At 50.6% G+C, this 19,081-nt stretch overlaps 2 protein-coding genes across 2 annotated transcripts in view; both read right to left on the bottom strand.

Annotated features, from left to right (window-relative positions):
* Window positions 1–19,081, bottom strand: part of LOC115118813 (microtubule-actin cross-linking factor 1-like) — a 268,887-nt gene that overhangs the window by 136,283 nt on the left and 113,523 nt on the right.
* LOC135571328 (uncharacterized) lies at window positions 8,739–12,005 on the bottom strand. The gene has a single exon (XM_065017102.1). It carries the CDS (start codon window positions 10,629–10,631, stop codon window positions 8,739–8,741), a length of 1,893 nt encoding a protein of 630 aa, XP_064873174.1. The 5' UTR covers window positions 10,632–12,005.

Genomic DNA, 19,081 nt, shown 5'->3' with positions numbered 1-19,081 from the left:
ACACACACAGGTACAGACACACACACACACAGGTACAGACACACACACACACACAGGTACAGACACACACACACAGGTACAGACACACACACACAGGTACAGACACACACACACAGGTACAGACACACACACACACACACAGGTACAGACACACACACACACACACAGGTACAGACACACACAGGTACAGACACACACACACACACACACAGGTACAGACACACACACACACACACAGGTACAGACACACACACACACACACAGGTACAGACACACACACACACACAGGTACAGACACACACACACACACAGGTACAGACACACACACACACAGGTACAGACACACACACACACAGGTACAGACACACACACACACAGGTACAGACACACACACACAGGTACAGACACACACACACAGGTACAGACACACACACACACACAGACACACACACACACACACAGGTACAGACACACACACACACACACACACACACACACACACACACAGACAGACACACACACACACACACACACACACACACAGGTACAGACACACACACACACACACACACACACAGGTACAGACACACACACACACACACACACACACACAGGTACACACACACACACACACAGGTACAGACACACACACACAGGTACAGTACAGACACACACACACACACACAGACACACACACACACACACACACACACACACAGGTACAGACACACACACACACAGGTACAGACACACACACACACACAGACACACACACACACACACAGGTACAGACACACACACACACACACACACACACACACACACACACACAGGTACACACACACACACACACACAGGTACAGACACACACACACAGGTACAGACACACACACACACAGGTACAGACACACACACAGACACACACACACACACACACAGGTACAGACACACACACACACACACACACACACACACAGGTACAGACACACACACACACACACACACAGGTACAGACACACACACACACAGGTACAGACACACACACACACACACAGGTACAGACACACACACACACAGGTACAGACACACACACACACACACACACACACACACAGGTACAGACACACACACAGGTACAGACACACACACACACACGCACACACACACAGGTACAGACACACACACACACACAGGTACAGACACACACACACACACACACACAGGTACAGACACACACAGGTACAGACACACACACACACAGGTACAGACACACACACACACACACAGGTACAGACACACACACACACACACAGGTACAGACACACACACACACAGGTACAGACACACACACACACAGGTACAGACACACACACACACAGGTACAGACACACACACACACACAGGTACAGACACACACACACACAGGTACAGACACACACACACACAGGTACAGACACACACACACAGGTACAGACACACACACACACACACACAGGTACAGACACACACACACAGGTACAGACACACACACACACAGGTACAGACACACACACACAGGTACAGACACACACACACAGACACACAGGTACAGACACACACACACACACACACAGACACACACACACACACAGGTACAGACACACACACACACAGGTACAGACACACACAGGTACAGACACACACACACACACAGGTACAGACACACACACACACACACACACACACACAGGTACAGACACACACAGGTACAGACACACACACACACAGGTACAGACACACACACACACAGGTACAGACACACACACACACAGGTACAGACACACACACGCACAGGTACAGACACACACACGCACAGGTACAGACACACACATGCACACACACATGCACACACACACAGGTACAGACACACAGGTACAGACACACAGGTACAGACGCACACGCGTACAGACGCACACGCGTACAGACGCACACGCGCACACACGCACGCACGCACACACGCACAGACGCACGCACGCACAGACGCACGCACGCACAGACGCACGCACGCACAGACGCACGCACGCACAGACTCACGCACGCACAGACTCACGCACGCACAGACGCACGCACGCAGACGCACGCACGCACAGACGCACGCACGCACAGACGCACGCACGCACAGACGCACGCACGCACAGACGCACGCACGCACAGACGCACGCACGCACAGACACACGCACGCACAGACACACGCACGCACAGACACACGCACGCACAGACACACGCACGCACAGACACACGCACGCACAGACACACGCACGCACAGACACACGCACGCAGACACACGCACGCACGCACAGACACACGCACGCACAGACACACGCACGCACAGACACACGCACGCACAGACACACGCACGCACAGACACACGCACGCACAGACATAAACAGACACACGCACGCACAGACACACGCACGCACGCACAGACACACACACGCACAGACACACACACGCACAGACACACACACGCACAGACACACACACGCACAGACACACACACGCACAGACACACACACGCACAGACACACACAGACACACAGCGAGTCGGCAGAAAAAAATATAGCCACATGCTAGTCGTCATACAAGCTCCTAAACCTGGGAGCCTTTTCTTTGATTATACTTGTCATCTTTGTTCCTATCCTCCATCTTGTTTGGCCTTTAATCAATAGGCCTTTAGCCAGAGCTGAGTGAAGCCAATCCTCGCTTTTCTTTTTCTCATTCAGTCTCTCATTATTCTTCTTTATGTCTGGCCAGCTCATTAGCCTGTTTTCTCACCACAATATCCCCCTCTCCCACCCTCCCTCTCGCATTCATTTATTTTTTTCCTGTCTCTCCTCTACGCTCCGTTCCTCTCCAAAGGTGGCCTTCCAGCCTTCCCTTATCAGTCTGTCACGTCGGCTTGTCTCAGAAACGGCCTTGTTTGGATCAATCAGTCTCTCCTTCACATCAACCTCCCTCCCTCCCTCACATCAACCTCCCTCCCTCCCTCACATCAACCTCCTCCTCCTCCTCCCTCCCCTCCCTCCCCTCACATCAACCTCCCTCCCTCACATCAACCTCCCTCCTCCCTCCCTCCCTCACATCAACCTCCCCCTCCTCCCTCCCCCCTCACATCTCCCTCCCTCCCTCCCTCACATCAACCTCCCTCCCTCCCTCCCTCACATCAACCTCCCTCCCTCCCTCACATCAACCTCCCTCCCTCCCTCCCTCACATCAACCTCCCTCCCTCCTCCCTCCCTCCCTCACATCAACCTCCCTCCCTCCCTCCCCTCACATCAACCTCCCTCCCTCCCTCCCTCACATCAACCTCCCTCCCTCCCTCCCTCCCTCCCTCACATCAACCTCCCCTCCCTCCCTCACATCAACCTCCCTCCCTCCCTCACATCAACCTCCCTCCCTCCCTCACATCAACCTCCCTCCCTCCCTGTTCTGACTGACAAAGGGTGGCTGATGTATTGCTGTATCTGGCAGTGCCTAGTTCTGGTCATCATTATTCCTCCCTCATCCCTTTTTCCCCTCCTTCTCCTTCCCTCATTCCCTGACTGTGTCTCTCAAGTGCTAATATAGTACAGCATGAAATTCCAGTGAGTGCCAGAAGACTGCAGTAACAGCCAAAAGAGAGGGGGGGAGAGAGAGGGGGGGGAGGAATGGCTTGGGAACGAGAGAGAGCAAAACCAGGCCTGCGTAAACTAATAAGGCCTTGCATGCTCAAGGAAAGCACATAAACCATACGCACCGACAGCAAACACACACGTGTAACCCAAAACCCAGCTCCTCAGTGCCCGTGAGCCTCTCCCAGTAAAGATGATAAAGGCAAGGCCATACACTACAGGGAAACTCCATCACTTGGACTCTGGCTGAGCGCTCAAGTGACAGCCGATAAACAGAGCACGGCCTCCCTCTCCCATTCCACACCAAGGTACTGTACCATCCTGTGTAGCTCAGTTGCAACCCATAACCTATTTTGAATACTGCAGCTGGTGATTGGACTGCAGGCCACATACATTTGAGGTTGCCCAATTGAAATCGTCATACATAATAGCCACCTCCTCTTGGACATGCGTGTCACAAATTCGGATCCAGGTATAATGAGTAATAGGGTTGCTACGGGTAACGCACGGCAGGGATTTCACGCGGTCATAAAAGGGCACATCGTGTTAATTAGCTGGAGACACCGTGCTTAGGTCAGACACTAACAAACAGATACGCCCACAAACTGCCAATGACCTGCTTCCACTCAGGAGTCATGACAGTGTTCGTGCACACACAGACACGCTCCTTAACGCTCTTGAAGACGGTCTAACCCTAGGATAGGCACATCAAAAGTATGTTCCGTGTGTGTGTGTTCCGACGACTCCTCTCGCGGTCGCATGTGATTCTTGAGGATCGGTGCCTTTACACACTCACAGCTTCAGGGACAGAAAGGTAGTGCTATCACCATTGACGAGAGTGGCTACAAAAGCAAGACCCTACTGTACATTGCTATGACACACGAGCCCCCTGGGGGCTCAGAATAGATTGCATTTAAAGAAAGGGGCCTTTGAAGCGGCAGGGTATAGGAAGGGATGGATAGAGAGCGAGGGATGGAGAATATGGATAGAGAGGGGAGGGATGGATTAGAGGGAGGGATGGATAGAGAGGAGGGATGGATAGAGAGGAGGAGGGAGGGATGGATAGAGAGGGAGGGAGGGATGGATGGAGGAGGGAGGGATGGATAGATGGAGAGGAGGGATGGATAGAGAGGGAGGGATGGATAGAGAGGGAGGGATGGATAGAGAGGGAGGGATGGATAGAGAGCGAGGGATGGATAGAGAGGGAGGGATGGATAGAGAGGGAGGGATGGATAGAGGAAGAGGATGGATAGAGAGGGGAGAGGGAGGGATGGATAGGAGGGATGGATAGAGGGAGGGGATGGATAGAGAGAGGGAGGGATGGAGAGAGGGAGGGATGGATAGAGAGGAGAGGGATGGATAGAGAGGGAGGGATGGATAGAGAGGGAGGGAGGGATGGATAGAGAGGGAGAGAGGGAGGGATGGATAGAGAGGGAGGGATGGATGAGAGGAGGGATGGATAGAGAGGGAGGGATGGATAGAGAGGGAGGGATGGATAGAGAGGAGGGATGGATAGAGAGGAGGGATGGATAGATGGAGAGAGGGATGGATAGAGAGAGGGAGGGAGAGAGCGAGGGATGGATATGGAGAGCGAGGGATGGATAGAGAGAGGGATGGATGGATAGAGAGGGGAGGGATGGATAGAGAGGGAGGGATGGATGGATGAGGGATGGATAGAGAGGAGGGATGGATAGAGAGGGAGGGAGAGCGAGGGATGGATAGAGAGGGAGGGAGAGAGAGGGCTGGATAGGATAGAGAGAGGGAGAGAGGGGATGGATAGAGAGAGGGAGGGATGGATAGAGGGATGGATAGAGAGGGAGGGATGGATAGAGAGGGAGGGATGGATAGAGAGCGAGGGATGGAGAGCGAGGGATGGATAGAGAGGAGGGATGGATAGAGAGGGAGGGATGGATAGAGAGGGAGGGGGATGGATAGATAGAGAGAGGGAGAGAGAGAGGGATGGATAGAGGAGGGATGGAGAGAGAGGAGGGATGGATAGAGAGAGGGATGGAGAGGTAGAGAGGGAGGGATGGATAGAGAGAGGAGGGATGGATAGAGGGGGATGGATAGAGAGGGAGGGATGGATAGAGAGGAGGAGGGATGGATAGAGAGGGAGGGATGGAGAGAGGGCGAGGGATGGATAGAGAGCGAGGGATGGATAGAGAGAGAGGGATGGATAGAGGGAGGATGGATAGAGAGCGAGGGATGGATAGAGAGCGAGAGGAGGGATGGATAGAGAGGGGATGGATGGATATGGAGAGGGAGGGATGGATAGAGAGGAGAGGGATGGATAGAGGAGGGATGGATAGAGAGGGATGGATGGAGAGGGATGGATAGAGAGAGAGGGATGGATGGGAGAGAGGGATGGATAGAGAGGAGGGATGGATAGAGAGGGAGGGATGGATAGAGGGATGGATAGAGAGAGGGAGGGATGGATAGAGCGAGGATGGATAGAGAGGGAGGGAGAGCGAGGGATGGATAGAGAGGGAGGGATGGATAGAGAGGGAGGGATGGATAGAGAGGAGGGATGGGCTGGATAGGATGGATAGGGATGGAGAGGAGGGATGGATAGAGAGAGAGGGATGGATAGAGAGGAGGGATGGCAGAGAGGGATGGATAGAGGGAGGGATGGATAGAGGATGATAGAGAGGGAGGGATGGATGGATAGAGAGAGAGGGATGGATAGAGAGCGAGGGATGGATAGAGAGAGCGAGGGATGGATAGAGATAGAGAGGAGGGATGGATAGAGAGAGAGGGAGGGATGGATATGGAGAGAGAGGAGGGATGGATAGAGAGCGAGGGATGGATAGAGAGAGAGGGATGGATAGAGAGGGAGGGATGGATAGAGAGGGATGGATAGGAGGGATGGATAGAGAGGAGGGATGGATAGAGAGGAGGGATGGATAGGGATGGATAGAGAGGGATGGATAGAGAGAGGGAGGGATGGATAGAGAGGGAGATAGAGAGGAGGGATGGATAGAGAGGGAGGATGGATAGAGAGGAGGGATGGATAGAGAGGAGGGATGGATAGAGAGCGAGGGATGGATAGAAAGAGGGATGGATAGAGAGGGAGGGATGGATAGAGAGGGAGGATGGATAGAGAGGAGGGATGGATAGAGAGGGAGGGATGGATAGAGAGAGAGAGGAGGGATGGATAGAGAGGAGGGGATGGATAGAGAGAGAGGGAGGGGATGGATAGAGAGCGAGGGATGGATAGAGAGCGAGGGATGGATAGAGAGATGGAGGGGATGGATAGAGAGAGAGAGGGATGGATAGAGAGCGAGGGATGGATAGAGAGGGAGGGATGGATAGAGAGGAGGGATGGATAGAGAGCGAGGGATGGATAGATGGATAGAGAGAGGGATGGATATGGATAGAGAGAGAGGGATGGAGAGATGGAGGGATGGATAGAGAGGAGGGATGGATAGAGAGAGGGATGGATAGAGAGCGAGGGATGGATAGAGAGCGAGGGATGGATAGAGAGCGAGGGATGGATAGAGAGCGAGGGATGGATAGAGAGCGAGGGATGGATAGGGATGGATAGAGAGCGAGGGATGGATAGAGAGCGAGGGATGGATAGAGAGGGAGGGATGGAGAGCGAGGGATGGATAGAGAGGGAGGGATGGATAGAGCGAGGGATGGATAGAGAGCGAGGGATGGATAGAGAGCGAGGGATGGATAGAGAGCGAGGGATGGATAGAGAGCGAGGGATGGATAGAGAGGAGGGATGGATAGAGAGGGAGGGATGGAGAGAGGAGGGATGGATAGAGGGATGGATAGAGAGCGAGGGATGGATAGAGAGCGAGGGATGGATAGAGAGCGAGGGATGGATAGAGAGCGAGGGATGGATAGAGAGCGAGGGATGGATAGAGAGCGAGGGATGGATAGAGAGCGAGGGATGGATAGAGAGCGAGGGATGGATAGAGGGATGGATAGAGGGATGGATAGAGGGATGGATAGAGGGATGGATAGAGAGAGGGATGGATAGAGAGCGAGGGATGGATAGAGAGCGAGGGATGGATAGAGAGCGAGGGATGGATAGAGAGCGAGGGATGGATAGAGAGCGAGGGATGGATAGAGAGGGAGGGATGGATAGAGAGAGAGGGAGAAGGAAAATGGAGGATAGGCAGGGAGAGAGAGGGATGGATAGAGGGATGGATAGAGAGAAGGAAAATGGAGGATAGGCAGGGAGAGAGACGAGGACAGATTCAGATAGCTGATGGGGAGACGGAACGAGACGGACAGAATACACCAAATCCATTAAAAAAAGGGGGAGAGAGGATTGGATAGGAACTGTTTGGAATCCCCCATGGGGCTAGATGCAGCAGTATACTGTTGATGAATACACATCTGAAATCCCTACTTATTCAGATGAGGGTAGGCCAGACATTGCCAAAAAGGAAGGAAGGCAGGCAGGCAGGCAGGCGCACACACACACACACAGAGAGAGAATGAAAGCTAGAGAAAGAGCCAGGACTTGATCGTTTACCTGGCTAAAACGCTTGTAAATGGAGACCGGGCTCTAAGCACCTGCGTGCGTCTTGCTTTCCCCCGTAACTCAGCTCCGGGCGTCAAAATGAGACACGCAGGCCCAAAGAAAACAGAACACCATACCATCACAGCATACATAATAGACTGGCGGCTGGGTGCTACACATCGGCAGCCATGAAGGGAGTTTCCTGCTTTCAATGTACAACACTTTGAGCAAGAAAGGTGCTAGGTCAATTAACTACCAATTGAGGGTTATTGTCGGGAACAGTGAAAGGGTCACCAGCAACTGTGGGGTCAAATACCTACAATATAGTAGGCATAGAAATAGATTTACTAGAACCGACATTACCATTCAAGTTAATGTAATTCTATTCCTATGACAGTAGGTCCTTTATTGAACAGCTTATTGTGATGGAGCTCAAATGAGGCCATTGAATCCCTCACACACACACACACACACACACACACACACACACACACACACACACACACACACTTCTGTGAGCCGTATGATCTCATACACCAATACATCATTGCAAAATAACAAGCTTCAGTATGCTGTCAGGAACCTTGCTATTTGAGGCAACACACACACAGTCAAAAGTAACAGGGGAAAGAGTGGGTGGTGTGAAGAGAGAATGGGTGATGAGAAGGAAAAGGGGGAGAGATGCAGAGATGGTCTGTGCTGTGCTGATTAGGCTCTGGGGACAGACCCAGGAAGGATGAGAAGACGCAGAGTGCCTTCTGCAGGGCTGATAATGACCAGGACACAAAACAAACACACACAGCGAGAGGGACACAAAAGCACAAACTCTCTCTCTCACAAAGATGTGACACTAGTATACAAGACTTAAAAGGGCAACACATTCTTAAATATGCTCTCCCCCCCCTGATCCTGGACCAAACCCCAAATACACGTAGACTACATTTCCACGATTGAGAGTGAGTGAGTGAGTGAAAGAGAAAAAAATGCCCGACCTGAGGGAACTGCTTTGTGGGGACCTGGGGTGGAGATAGAGGACTGTCTGTTGCAGAGTCCAGTCCTTCTCTGGAGCTTTCCCAGTCTCCCTGGGTGGCGCCCCCTGCCTCTGGGGAGGTTAGTGGGAGGTCGCTGGCATAGCCTGAGGACAGAGGGTCCTGTAACGAGGGTCCCTCGACTTTCGTGGTTTCCTGGGTCCCCGTAAGGTTGGTAGTCATACTGGGACCTGAGGTATCCATATTGTCTCTCCTTTGGGTCAGGCCAACCCTGCCTACCTGGGTGGCGCCCCCTGCCTCTGGGGAGGTGAGTAGCAGATCGCTGGCATAGCCAAAGGCAAAAGGGTTCTGAATTAATAGCCCCTCTTGGACCTGGGCTGGTTTATCCAGACTAAGTTCCTTGACTTCTGTAGTTTCTTGGGTCCCCATCAGGAAAGCGGTCCTGGCATCCATTTTGGCTCTCCTGCTGTCCTCCTCAGACAGTTGTACTTTGTTTCCAGTCACTGCGCCTTCCTTGACTTTTGTCTTATTGAGACAGGAGGCGGCAATTTCAGCTCTCATGATGTCCTCCTCAGAAAGCTGTACTTTGAGGATGTTCCCAGTCACTGGGGATGCGGCTGGAGGTTCGGCACGCACCTCTACTTCCACCTCGTTGTCATGGTAACTGTCCCCTCTCCAAACTGGGGACCCAAAGTCACTGGGGTAGACTGTCCTTACAACACACAGCAAGCCCCCCACCTCACGAATGTGGACCACCCCTTTGCGCTCCTTTTCCGGAGGGGTGTTAAAAGCAGCCCCCAGCATCCCCGCTACCCCGCCCCCGCCTTCATCCTCCACCTCTTTCTCCTCCTGTTCTCGTTTCTTTTCTCTTTCCCTCTCTTTCTTGGGTCTTTGTATGCAAGGCCTCTCCAGGACCCCTTGTTCTCTCTCCCTGACTTTGCAGACCTGACCCCCGCCAGGGGTGGTGTGCACCTGGGACGGGACAGCTGGGTCAGGGTTGTCAGGGTTGTCTAGGGTGGGGTTGCCACTGGGTCGCCCTTGGCTGCTTGAGGCATCCATGGTACTGCTCGTCCCCCCTTCCTCACGCCCAGCTCCGGGGTAGGACAGCCTTCTCCACACTGGGCTTGGCTCAGGGGACACTTCCAGCACTCTGCTACCACCCAACCCCCCCATGCTGTCACTCGTGGAGTCAGCACAGAGAGCACTGGGCAGCGGCAGTCTGGATTGAGTTTGAGCCTGAGACACGGTTAAATTGGCGATTTTGGCACCGACGTCACTCATAGTTTTGAACGACGCGGTGGTTGCCTCCGTGACGGTACCTTTGTCCTCTTCCTCTGGTATGTTGCTTATCCTTATGCTTTCCACTTCCGAGCAGACCGACGACCCTCCTTTCTGGTGCTTCTTCCCTTTGCGTCTCCGCCGGAAGCGGAGGCGTCGTTTGGGGTTGGGGGACAGTGGGGGGAAGCCGTGTCCTCCCTCCCTAGGAGGCCTCACACAACCCATGGAGCTTCCCATCTCAGATAGACAGTGAATGAAGGAGGGAAGGGAAGAGGCGGCAAAATTAGAAAGCAAAACAGAAGCGCTCTGGTGGACAGGCAGACGAGAGTAGCAGAGAGTGACAGACGAATCTGATACCAAGGTGACACCTGCTCTCGGTGTGACGTGTAGCGACAGCCGGTTTAGATCTGGCTGCTTGCCAGGAGCATAGAAAAAAATGACAGAATGATAGAGCGAGGATGTGGGCTCTCGTCACCTTCTCACCTTCGGGTTCAGTCCACTCGGACCAGGTGCTTGCTGCAGGCTTGCGTGTCACAGCTCTCGTCTCTCCGTAGGCGCTCCTCTCCCAGTCTTCCCTCCCCCTTCTTCTCTCTGCAGCTGTTGCCTCACCTCACACAGGCTCAGGAAACTCCGCGATCAGCCCTAGCTGCTCTGGCTCGCTCTCCGAGGCCCCCACCTCTATGGGCAGGTCACGGACATCCCAGCACTCACTTCAAGGACAACCGAGGCAGAAACATGTCAGTAGACTCAGCACAGCATAAGAGAAAATCGATTTGGCTCAGGCTTTGGTAGTTCATTCATCCAAGGTTTGGCAGGTGAGAACGTAAGTCAACGTGGCTGATACATACTACATGTTGAATGAGGCTAGGAGACGGTGAGTCAGAGCACTGCAGATGTGTCCATTTCAGCCAATCAGTCGTTTAACACACACAATGTCGGACTGTGTTCGAGTAGTCCGTGGGGTCTCCTGCGTTGCCTGCGATGGAATCAGTGCTCGTCTCATCTCATAGCTGCAATTTCTTAGAGTGTGTGGTGCGAGGGAGCTGCAGTGCAGACACACACTCACACAAGCAGTGTGTCCGGCTCAGTGCACATCATACCAGTCGCTCGGCAACAAAAATAAAATAAAAACAACTCAGGTCATCTGCAATTCTTCTCTGTTTCCGCAACCCTGCACACACGCGCAGTTTGTTTGCAATTTGTTTTCCCTGTCGCTCCGGTGGTACTGTAATCCAAGTACTTTATCCAGGCTCGCCTCCAAGTACCCAGAATCATATATTATTAATACCTCGCCGCTCCTACGATAATTATATTGCTGTCAGCTCCTTAATGGTCAACAACACTCATAGTAGTAGCCGTGATAGCATTAGCCCTGTAGCAGCTGGTGGCGTCCCATTCTGCTGCGGCAACATGCTACTATCCACTATCCAGATTGGAGGTGGGCGATAGCGGACAGTCAGCCAACACACCGGCAGCCTGTTCAAAACCTCAAATCAGAGCCTTGACGACGGCGGCGGCTCAGACTCCTCGCCATCTCCCACGGTCCCCCCCTCCCCCCTGTTCATGGAGTCGCTGTGTCATGTGACGCTTGATTAACTTCAGTTCACACGGTTGTTAACCACAGAGATCTCTTTGTCGTCTTAGTACGAAGGAAAACCTCCTGGGGGTGGGGGGGGGCGTTAGATGAGCGTTGAGTCAACGTTACGGTGCTGACTTGGAAGACTCCAGGTGATGAGGGTGACCATGGGACCAGGAAGAGAGGCGATGAGCTACTGAACTGTAGGCGTTACTGCCTTCTTCGACAATCCTTCTTCGACAATCCTTCAAATGACTGCAATCACGGACAAGCCGGACAACTCTTGACAGTGGTCCCTGTAGTTTATAGACTCTGGTGCTGTACCAGGTTCAAATCCAGAGCACGTCGCGTTAGGGAGTAGAGATCATCCCCTTTAGCTTTCCAGACGTCACGTGGCCTCCCCCCTGGATAGCAGTCTTCCCCTTATGCTCCCTCCCACAAAGGATTGCTGGGAGAGCGTGCTCGTGGCTGGTGCTATCCAATCACTAACCCCTCAGTCCGTCTCCATCCTTGTCACCGTCTCTCAGCCAGGCAGGCTTTTTCCGTCATCCCTGCTGCAGCCGTCGTCGCGACACTGCTCCCAGTATAGAAAGCATCCACACTCATCCAGGTCTGTATGTGTTCCCAGTAGGAGTCCACAGGCGTGCACACAAAGAGGGTCTGGTTGCAGACAACCAAGCAGATAAGACAGGCGGTTGGGTTAAACATGCACTTCCCTCTCCACTCGTCTCCTCTGGTCTGGTTGATCGAATTACCAGTGGTGGCTGGGCTGGGCTAAGCTACAGGAGGCTAGGTTAGACTTTGTGAGGGTAGGTCCAGTGTCCCCCAGCTATAGCTGTCCCCCTGACGCGGCCAGTAAACGAGCAGCTGACTGGGTAAGGCAAAAGGCAGAGGATAAGTCCGGTAGTCTGAAGCTCCTTGGCTGGTTACAGAGAGAGATGGAGGAGGAGAGGGGGGATCCGGATGAAGGGAGAACAAGGTCCCCGTCAGACAGGCATGGTCGGATTGATCCAATTTATACGGTGCTCCCGGGAGAGAAGGGAAATGTGTGTGCGTGTGCACCCGAGGAGAGAGCAAGAGCGCGTCTGTGTGTGCCGACAGGGCTTGGCGATCCTCTGATCAGCTGTGGGTGTGTGTATGAATCCTCTGTGTGCGCATTTGAGTCGAGGCCTGTAGGTCCAAGGAAAGCCAGGAGACACAGTAACAGCAGGCAGCCTGTATTCCTCTCCCTCTCTCTCGCTGGCTTCTCTCGTTTGTTCTCTCCTTGGCTCGCAGGCAACGACAGAGGGAAACGCTTTATCTTCAGGCTGCTTGCAGCTTCACTGCTCTAGCCCTCTCCTGCTCTCTTTCCCTCCCTCCCTTCTCATCCTATCCGCTTCTTCGTCACTCCCTCCCTCCCACTCTCTCTGTGGCAGTCTGTGAGCTCAGAGCGCTTGTTATGACACTCGCACTTAGAGCACGAACAATATGTTTTTTGGGGATACGGATTCCGATTTTTGGGGGGGTACAAAGCTCACCGATACGATATATCCGTCAATGGAGTGTTTCATAGCAGGGAAATTGAAAAGTGACATTTTTCCACACAGTTGTCAGAAATTGTCATCCAAAGGAGCAATTGTCCAAGAAATAGGCTTCAGATGTTAATTTGTTAAATTGTGACAATGACATCATGATAATGGCCTCAAATGTTCAGAACAGCATGAGATTTCATTTTTTTCATCCTATTTATTGAATATCAGTGAAATTGTGGTCCGATACAGTTTTTTTTTTTTTAAATCGGTAAAAATGCCAGGTGAACCGATTTTATCAGTTGCACACACACACACACACACACACACAGAGAGAGAATCAGATTGAGGTGCTGCTACAGAGGAAGATCTGAATTGTTGCATCTCTGCAATACTGAGATCACCTCAATCTGATTCTCTGCCTCTCCTCCACACCTCTCCCCATCTATCCCTCCCCTGGTGAAATAGAGGACAAAAAGGAGGGGAAGGAGGATAGATATCAGGGGTAAGGAGGGAATGTTAAGTATTAAAGCAAGTGAGGGGGTGGGGATGAAGGAGTTTATAAAAAAGATCAAGAGGGATGAGAGATTTAAAAAAAAAAAACAGGCTGTAATGGCAGAGAAACAGAGAGACACAGAGAGAAACAGACAGAGACAGACAGAGAGACACAGAGAGAAACAGACAGAGCGACACAGAGAGACACAGAGAGAAACAGACAGAGACAGACAGAGCGACAGAGAGACACAGAGAGAAACAGAGAAACACAGAGAGAAACAGACAGAGACAGAGCGACACAGAGAGAAACAGACAGAGACAGACAGAGCGACAGAGAGACACAGAGAGAAACAGAGAAACACAGAGAGAAACAGACAGAGACAGAGCGACACAGAGAAACAGAGAGAAACAGACAGAGACAGAGCGACACAGAGAGAAACAGACAGAGCGACACAGAGAGACACAGAGAGAAACAGACAGAGACAGACAGAGAGACACAGAGAGAAACAGACAGAGACAGACAGAGAGACACAGAGAGAAACAGACAGAGACAGAGCGACACAGAGAGAAACAGACAGAGACAGAGCGACACAGAGAAACACAGAGAGAAACAGACAGAGACAGAGCGACACAGAGAGACACAGAGAGAAACAGACAGAGACAGAGCGACACAGAGAGACACAGACAGAGACAGAGCGACACAGAGAGACACAGAGAGAAACAGACAGAGACAGAGCGACACAGAGAGACACAGAGAGAAACAGACAGAGACACAGACAGAGACAGACAGAGCGACACAGAGAGAAACAGAGAGAAACAGAGAGACACAGACCGAGACAGACAGAGCGACACAGAGAGACACAGAGAGAAACACAGAGAGAAACAGACAGAGACAGAGCGACACAGAGAGACACAGAGAGAAACAGACAGAGACAGAGCGACACAGAGAGACACAGAGAGAAACAGACAGAGACAGAGCGACAGAGAGACACAGAGAGAAACAGACAGAGACAGAGCGACACAGAGAGACACAGAGAGAAACAGACAGAGACAGAGCGACACAGAGAGACACAGAGAGAAACAGACAGAGACAGAGCGACACAGAGAGACACAGAGAGAAACAGAGAAACACAGAGAGAAACAGAGAGAAGCAGAGAGAAACAGACAGAGAGGCACAGAAATGCAAAAGAGCCTTTGCGCCAGTTCAGGATCCACCACTTTCACTGATGAGCCTTTTCAAACACACAGGCTTCAAGACGTGACAACCTCATCTCCCACATTAACACAACCCTGATGCAGTACGGTCACGTGGTGGGTTATAGCCTAAACACTGTACTCTCACACCCCTTAAGACACTCAATAGCTCACTGTGTGTGTGGGTGGTGGACTGTACGAGCACACATCTCACAAGCCCACATCAAGAACCCCCCCACACACACACACACACACACACACACGCAGCTTTGCATAGCAGCTTAGAGGTATACCCACAGACCAAAAAGAAATACCAACATAAACATAAACAATGCAGACTATTCTCCAGTGATGACAGATGGGCTACATGAGTCCAATTCACAGTGGAAACCAGTAATAAGGTCCCCGAGGCCTTCCCCATGGATATGATAGAACGGGCTGAACTCAGGCACTCCCCTGAGGGATCCTACACTGTACTGGACCAGCTCCATTAGGGATAATCATCAAGTCTAGCGCCAATGAGAGTATTTTACCAGATAATTATCTCTGTCACAACATATTTGGCATTCAGAGAGAATATAGGTTGCGTACAAGAGCAGATTTGAGGTCAGTTTTGATGTTTCACCTCTAAATGACAGCGGTTAGGAGATATATAGGGTAAGCTGGTCCTAGATTTGTGCTTTGGTAGCACTTTCTAATTTGAGCTTTCGCATAAGCAGGTCAGAGCTGGGTCTTGATGTATTTTGTATTAAAAAGGTTCTTCAGGGGAGGAATTACAGAAGCACAAATTAAAGAGCCAGGCCAGAGTGGATTAGCCAATCGCACGCAGCCACAGTTTGGGAAGAGTCAGGGATTGTGAGAGGCTGTGTAGTAGGCTGAGAGCATTGTTAGTGTGCCAGGTCATCTATGATGCTGGGATAAATGGGGACCCCTAGTGGTGAAAGTGAGGCGCTGCAGCCAGACTTGCACCACTGTTGCATCAGGGTAGATGTAAGCCTACTGAATTCACATAGTACTCAGTGGCATGGATGCCAAGCAAAGCCTGGCTTCCCAAAATATTTGACCAATACAATTGGCAAAATCATTTCTCTGTGTTTTCATCATTTTCCATAAATTCGCAAGTGGCTGAATCTCACGGGAGAAATGGTCAGAGCGAGGGAAACAGCGCCCCTCTGTCTCAGTATGTGTAGCCCATGTATCTGATGCTGTCTGGACAAAAAGAGTATAACATGTTGCCGCCGTAGCATTTGATTGATTGATTCCAGCAAGAATTTGGCCTCCGTTGATAAAAAAATAAAATAAAAAGATAGAGAAGATAATTAGCCAATCAGCATTGAGCCAAGCTCAACTTTGGGTTGTCCTGGTACAGCATGCAAGGAACTTAGGCTAGCAGTAATAATTTTAGCTTGGTACCCTATGACAAGAAAAACTAGAAGTTTACTGTATGACAGAGCCATAGACCGTTTTGCCAACAGAAAAGAGAGGATGGCATTGGCGTTTAACTTGTCTACAAGTAGGGTGAGTCAACATTTGTTGTTTTACTAGCACACACACACACACACAAATCAGTACCATGGACAGACATGATATTTAGCAACATTGATTGTACTAAATAGTTTTTGGTATCTTTACGTTTGTTTTCAGCGTATTAAACTAAGCATATGTATCCCTGTTGATTTGATGATGTTTAAAATGCTGGAGTTTAAATGGTGCTGGAAGAGCAGAGGCAGTGCTCCTGTTGCCTTTGTGCTGACTTGCGGTAACGCCGTGGTTCTGAATCAGTAGTCGTTTCGTAAACTCCAGAAAACATGAACTTGCTTGTCCCTGCTGCAGACGATTACTGTTTGTTACGTGCAATATTTGATTTGTGGACAGATGTTGCCCTCTGGCTTTGTGAGGAAACAAAACGTAGGTGTACAGGAGTGGAATTTATTCCGCCACTGTGTGTAATATTTGTTGTCACGGCCATACTGTATACAGTGGGGTATGAACGACTGGGTAATTGAGCAAACCACACAATTATCACAGCATTGGTTGTCATGTGACATTTTTTACTGGCTTTCTCACTGATTTTACCCACGCACCGCTATAAAACCCTCTTAGGCATCCCCCCCATCTGCGATATCCATCCGTTCTGCCAGTCACATTCTATTAAAAGGTCCCCAGAGCGCACACACGTCCCTGGGTCGCTCCTCTTTTCAGTTCGCTGCAGCTAGCGGCTGGAACGAGTTGCAACAAACACTCAAACTGGACAGTTTAATCTCCATCTCTTCATTCAAAGACACAATCATGGACACTGACAGTTGGGACTGCTTTGCGTGATGTATTGTTGTCTCTACCTCCTTGCCCTTAGTGCCGTTGTCTGTGCCCAATAATGTTTGTGCCATGTTTTGTGCTGCTACCATGTTGTTGTCATGTTGTGTTGCTGCCATGTTGTGATGTCATGTGTTGCTGCCTTGCTATGTTGTCTTAAGTCGCTCTTTAAATTGTGTTGTGTTTGTCTCTCTTGTCGTGATGTGTGTTTTGGACCTATATTTTTATTATCATTTATTTTTAATCCCAGCTCCCGTCCCCGCAGGAGGCCTTTTGACTTGCCTAGTTAAATTTAAAAAAAAAAAATATATATATACAAAAAAATACTGACGCGCTATACATTTTCAACGCTATACAATCTCTGAAACACAGAAATGTAATTCACACCAGAGTCAATACTTTGTAGAAGCACTTTCGTCTGTGATTACAGCTTTGCGTCATCTTGGGTATGTCTGTATCAGCTTTGCACATCTGGATTTGGGGATTTTCTCCCATTCTTCCTTGCAGATTTTTTCAAGCTCTGTTAAGTTAGATGGGAAGTTGCAGTGAACAGCAATCTTCAAGTCTTTCCACAGATTTCCAATGGGATTCAAGTCTGGGCTTTGGCTGGGCCACTCAAGGTCTTTCACATTCTTGTTCTGAAGCATTCCAGCATTGATTTGGATGTATGCTTGGAGTCATTGTCCTGTTGGAACGCATATATTCACCACAATCTAAGGTCGTTTGCACTCTGAAGCAGGTTCTCATCAAGGATTTGCCTGCATTTGGCGTCATTCATCGTTCCCTCCATCTTCCTGCCACTGAAAACCATCTCCATAGCATGAATGCTGCCACCACCATGCTTCACGGTAGAGATGGTGTTAGACGGGTGGTGAGCTGTGCCTGGTTTTCTCCAGACATAGCACTTTGCATTCAGGCCAAAGAGTTCAATTTTTGTCTCATCGGATAGCCAGTTCTAGGTAGTTTTTTTTTTTTTTTTCCACTTGCCATTGAAGGAAACTTTCAACACTCTAGAAATAGTCTGATACCCTTTCCCTAGACATATGCCTCATCACAATTCTCTCTCAGAGATCTACAGACAGTTCCTTTGACTTCATGGTATAGTTCATTGCTCTGACATGCACTGTCAACTGTGGGACCTCATATAGACAGGTGTGTTTCTTTCTTGCTGAGTTGGCCACAGGTGGACTACAATTAAGTGGTGGTGACAACTCGAGGATGATCAAAAAGACATTGGATCCATCGGAGCTCAATTTGGAATGCCATAGCAAAGGGGTGTGATTACTTATGCAAATGAGACGTTCCTGGATTTACATGAGCAAAAATGTCTAAAAATATTGGGGTATTGTGAAAATATATTTAATCCATTTTGAATTCAGGCTGTAACACAACAACATGTGAAATAAGTGGAGGGTATGAACACTTTCTGAAGGCAATGCAATTACCAAGTAGAGACACCTGGCAGATATGTCTGCCTTGAGGGCAGGAGCAGGGCCGAGGATCTCTACAACTGGGTGGAAGTGGCCGGTGTTGACTGCTGAGATAGCAACTCGTCGAGCCTGCAGTCAGAGAGAACGTTTCTGCTGACATGACACGCCTTT

Source organism: Oncorhynchus nerka, linkage group LG4, assembly GCF_034236695.1.
Source record: "Oncorhynchus nerka isolate Pitt River linkage group LG4, Oner_Uvic_2.0, whole genome shotgun sequence".
Lineage (NCBI taxonomy): Eukaryota > Metazoa > Chordata > Actinopteri > Salmoniformes > Salmonidae > Oncorhynchus > Oncorhynchus nerka.
This window is presented reverse-complemented; position numbering and strand designations above follow the sequence as displayed.

Excerpts from the sequence above, each read along its gene's own strand:
- LOC135571328 (XM_065017102.1), bottom strand. The coding sequence starts at position 10,631 with ATGGGAAGCTCCATGGGTTGTGTGAGGCCTCCTAGGGAGGGAGGACAC.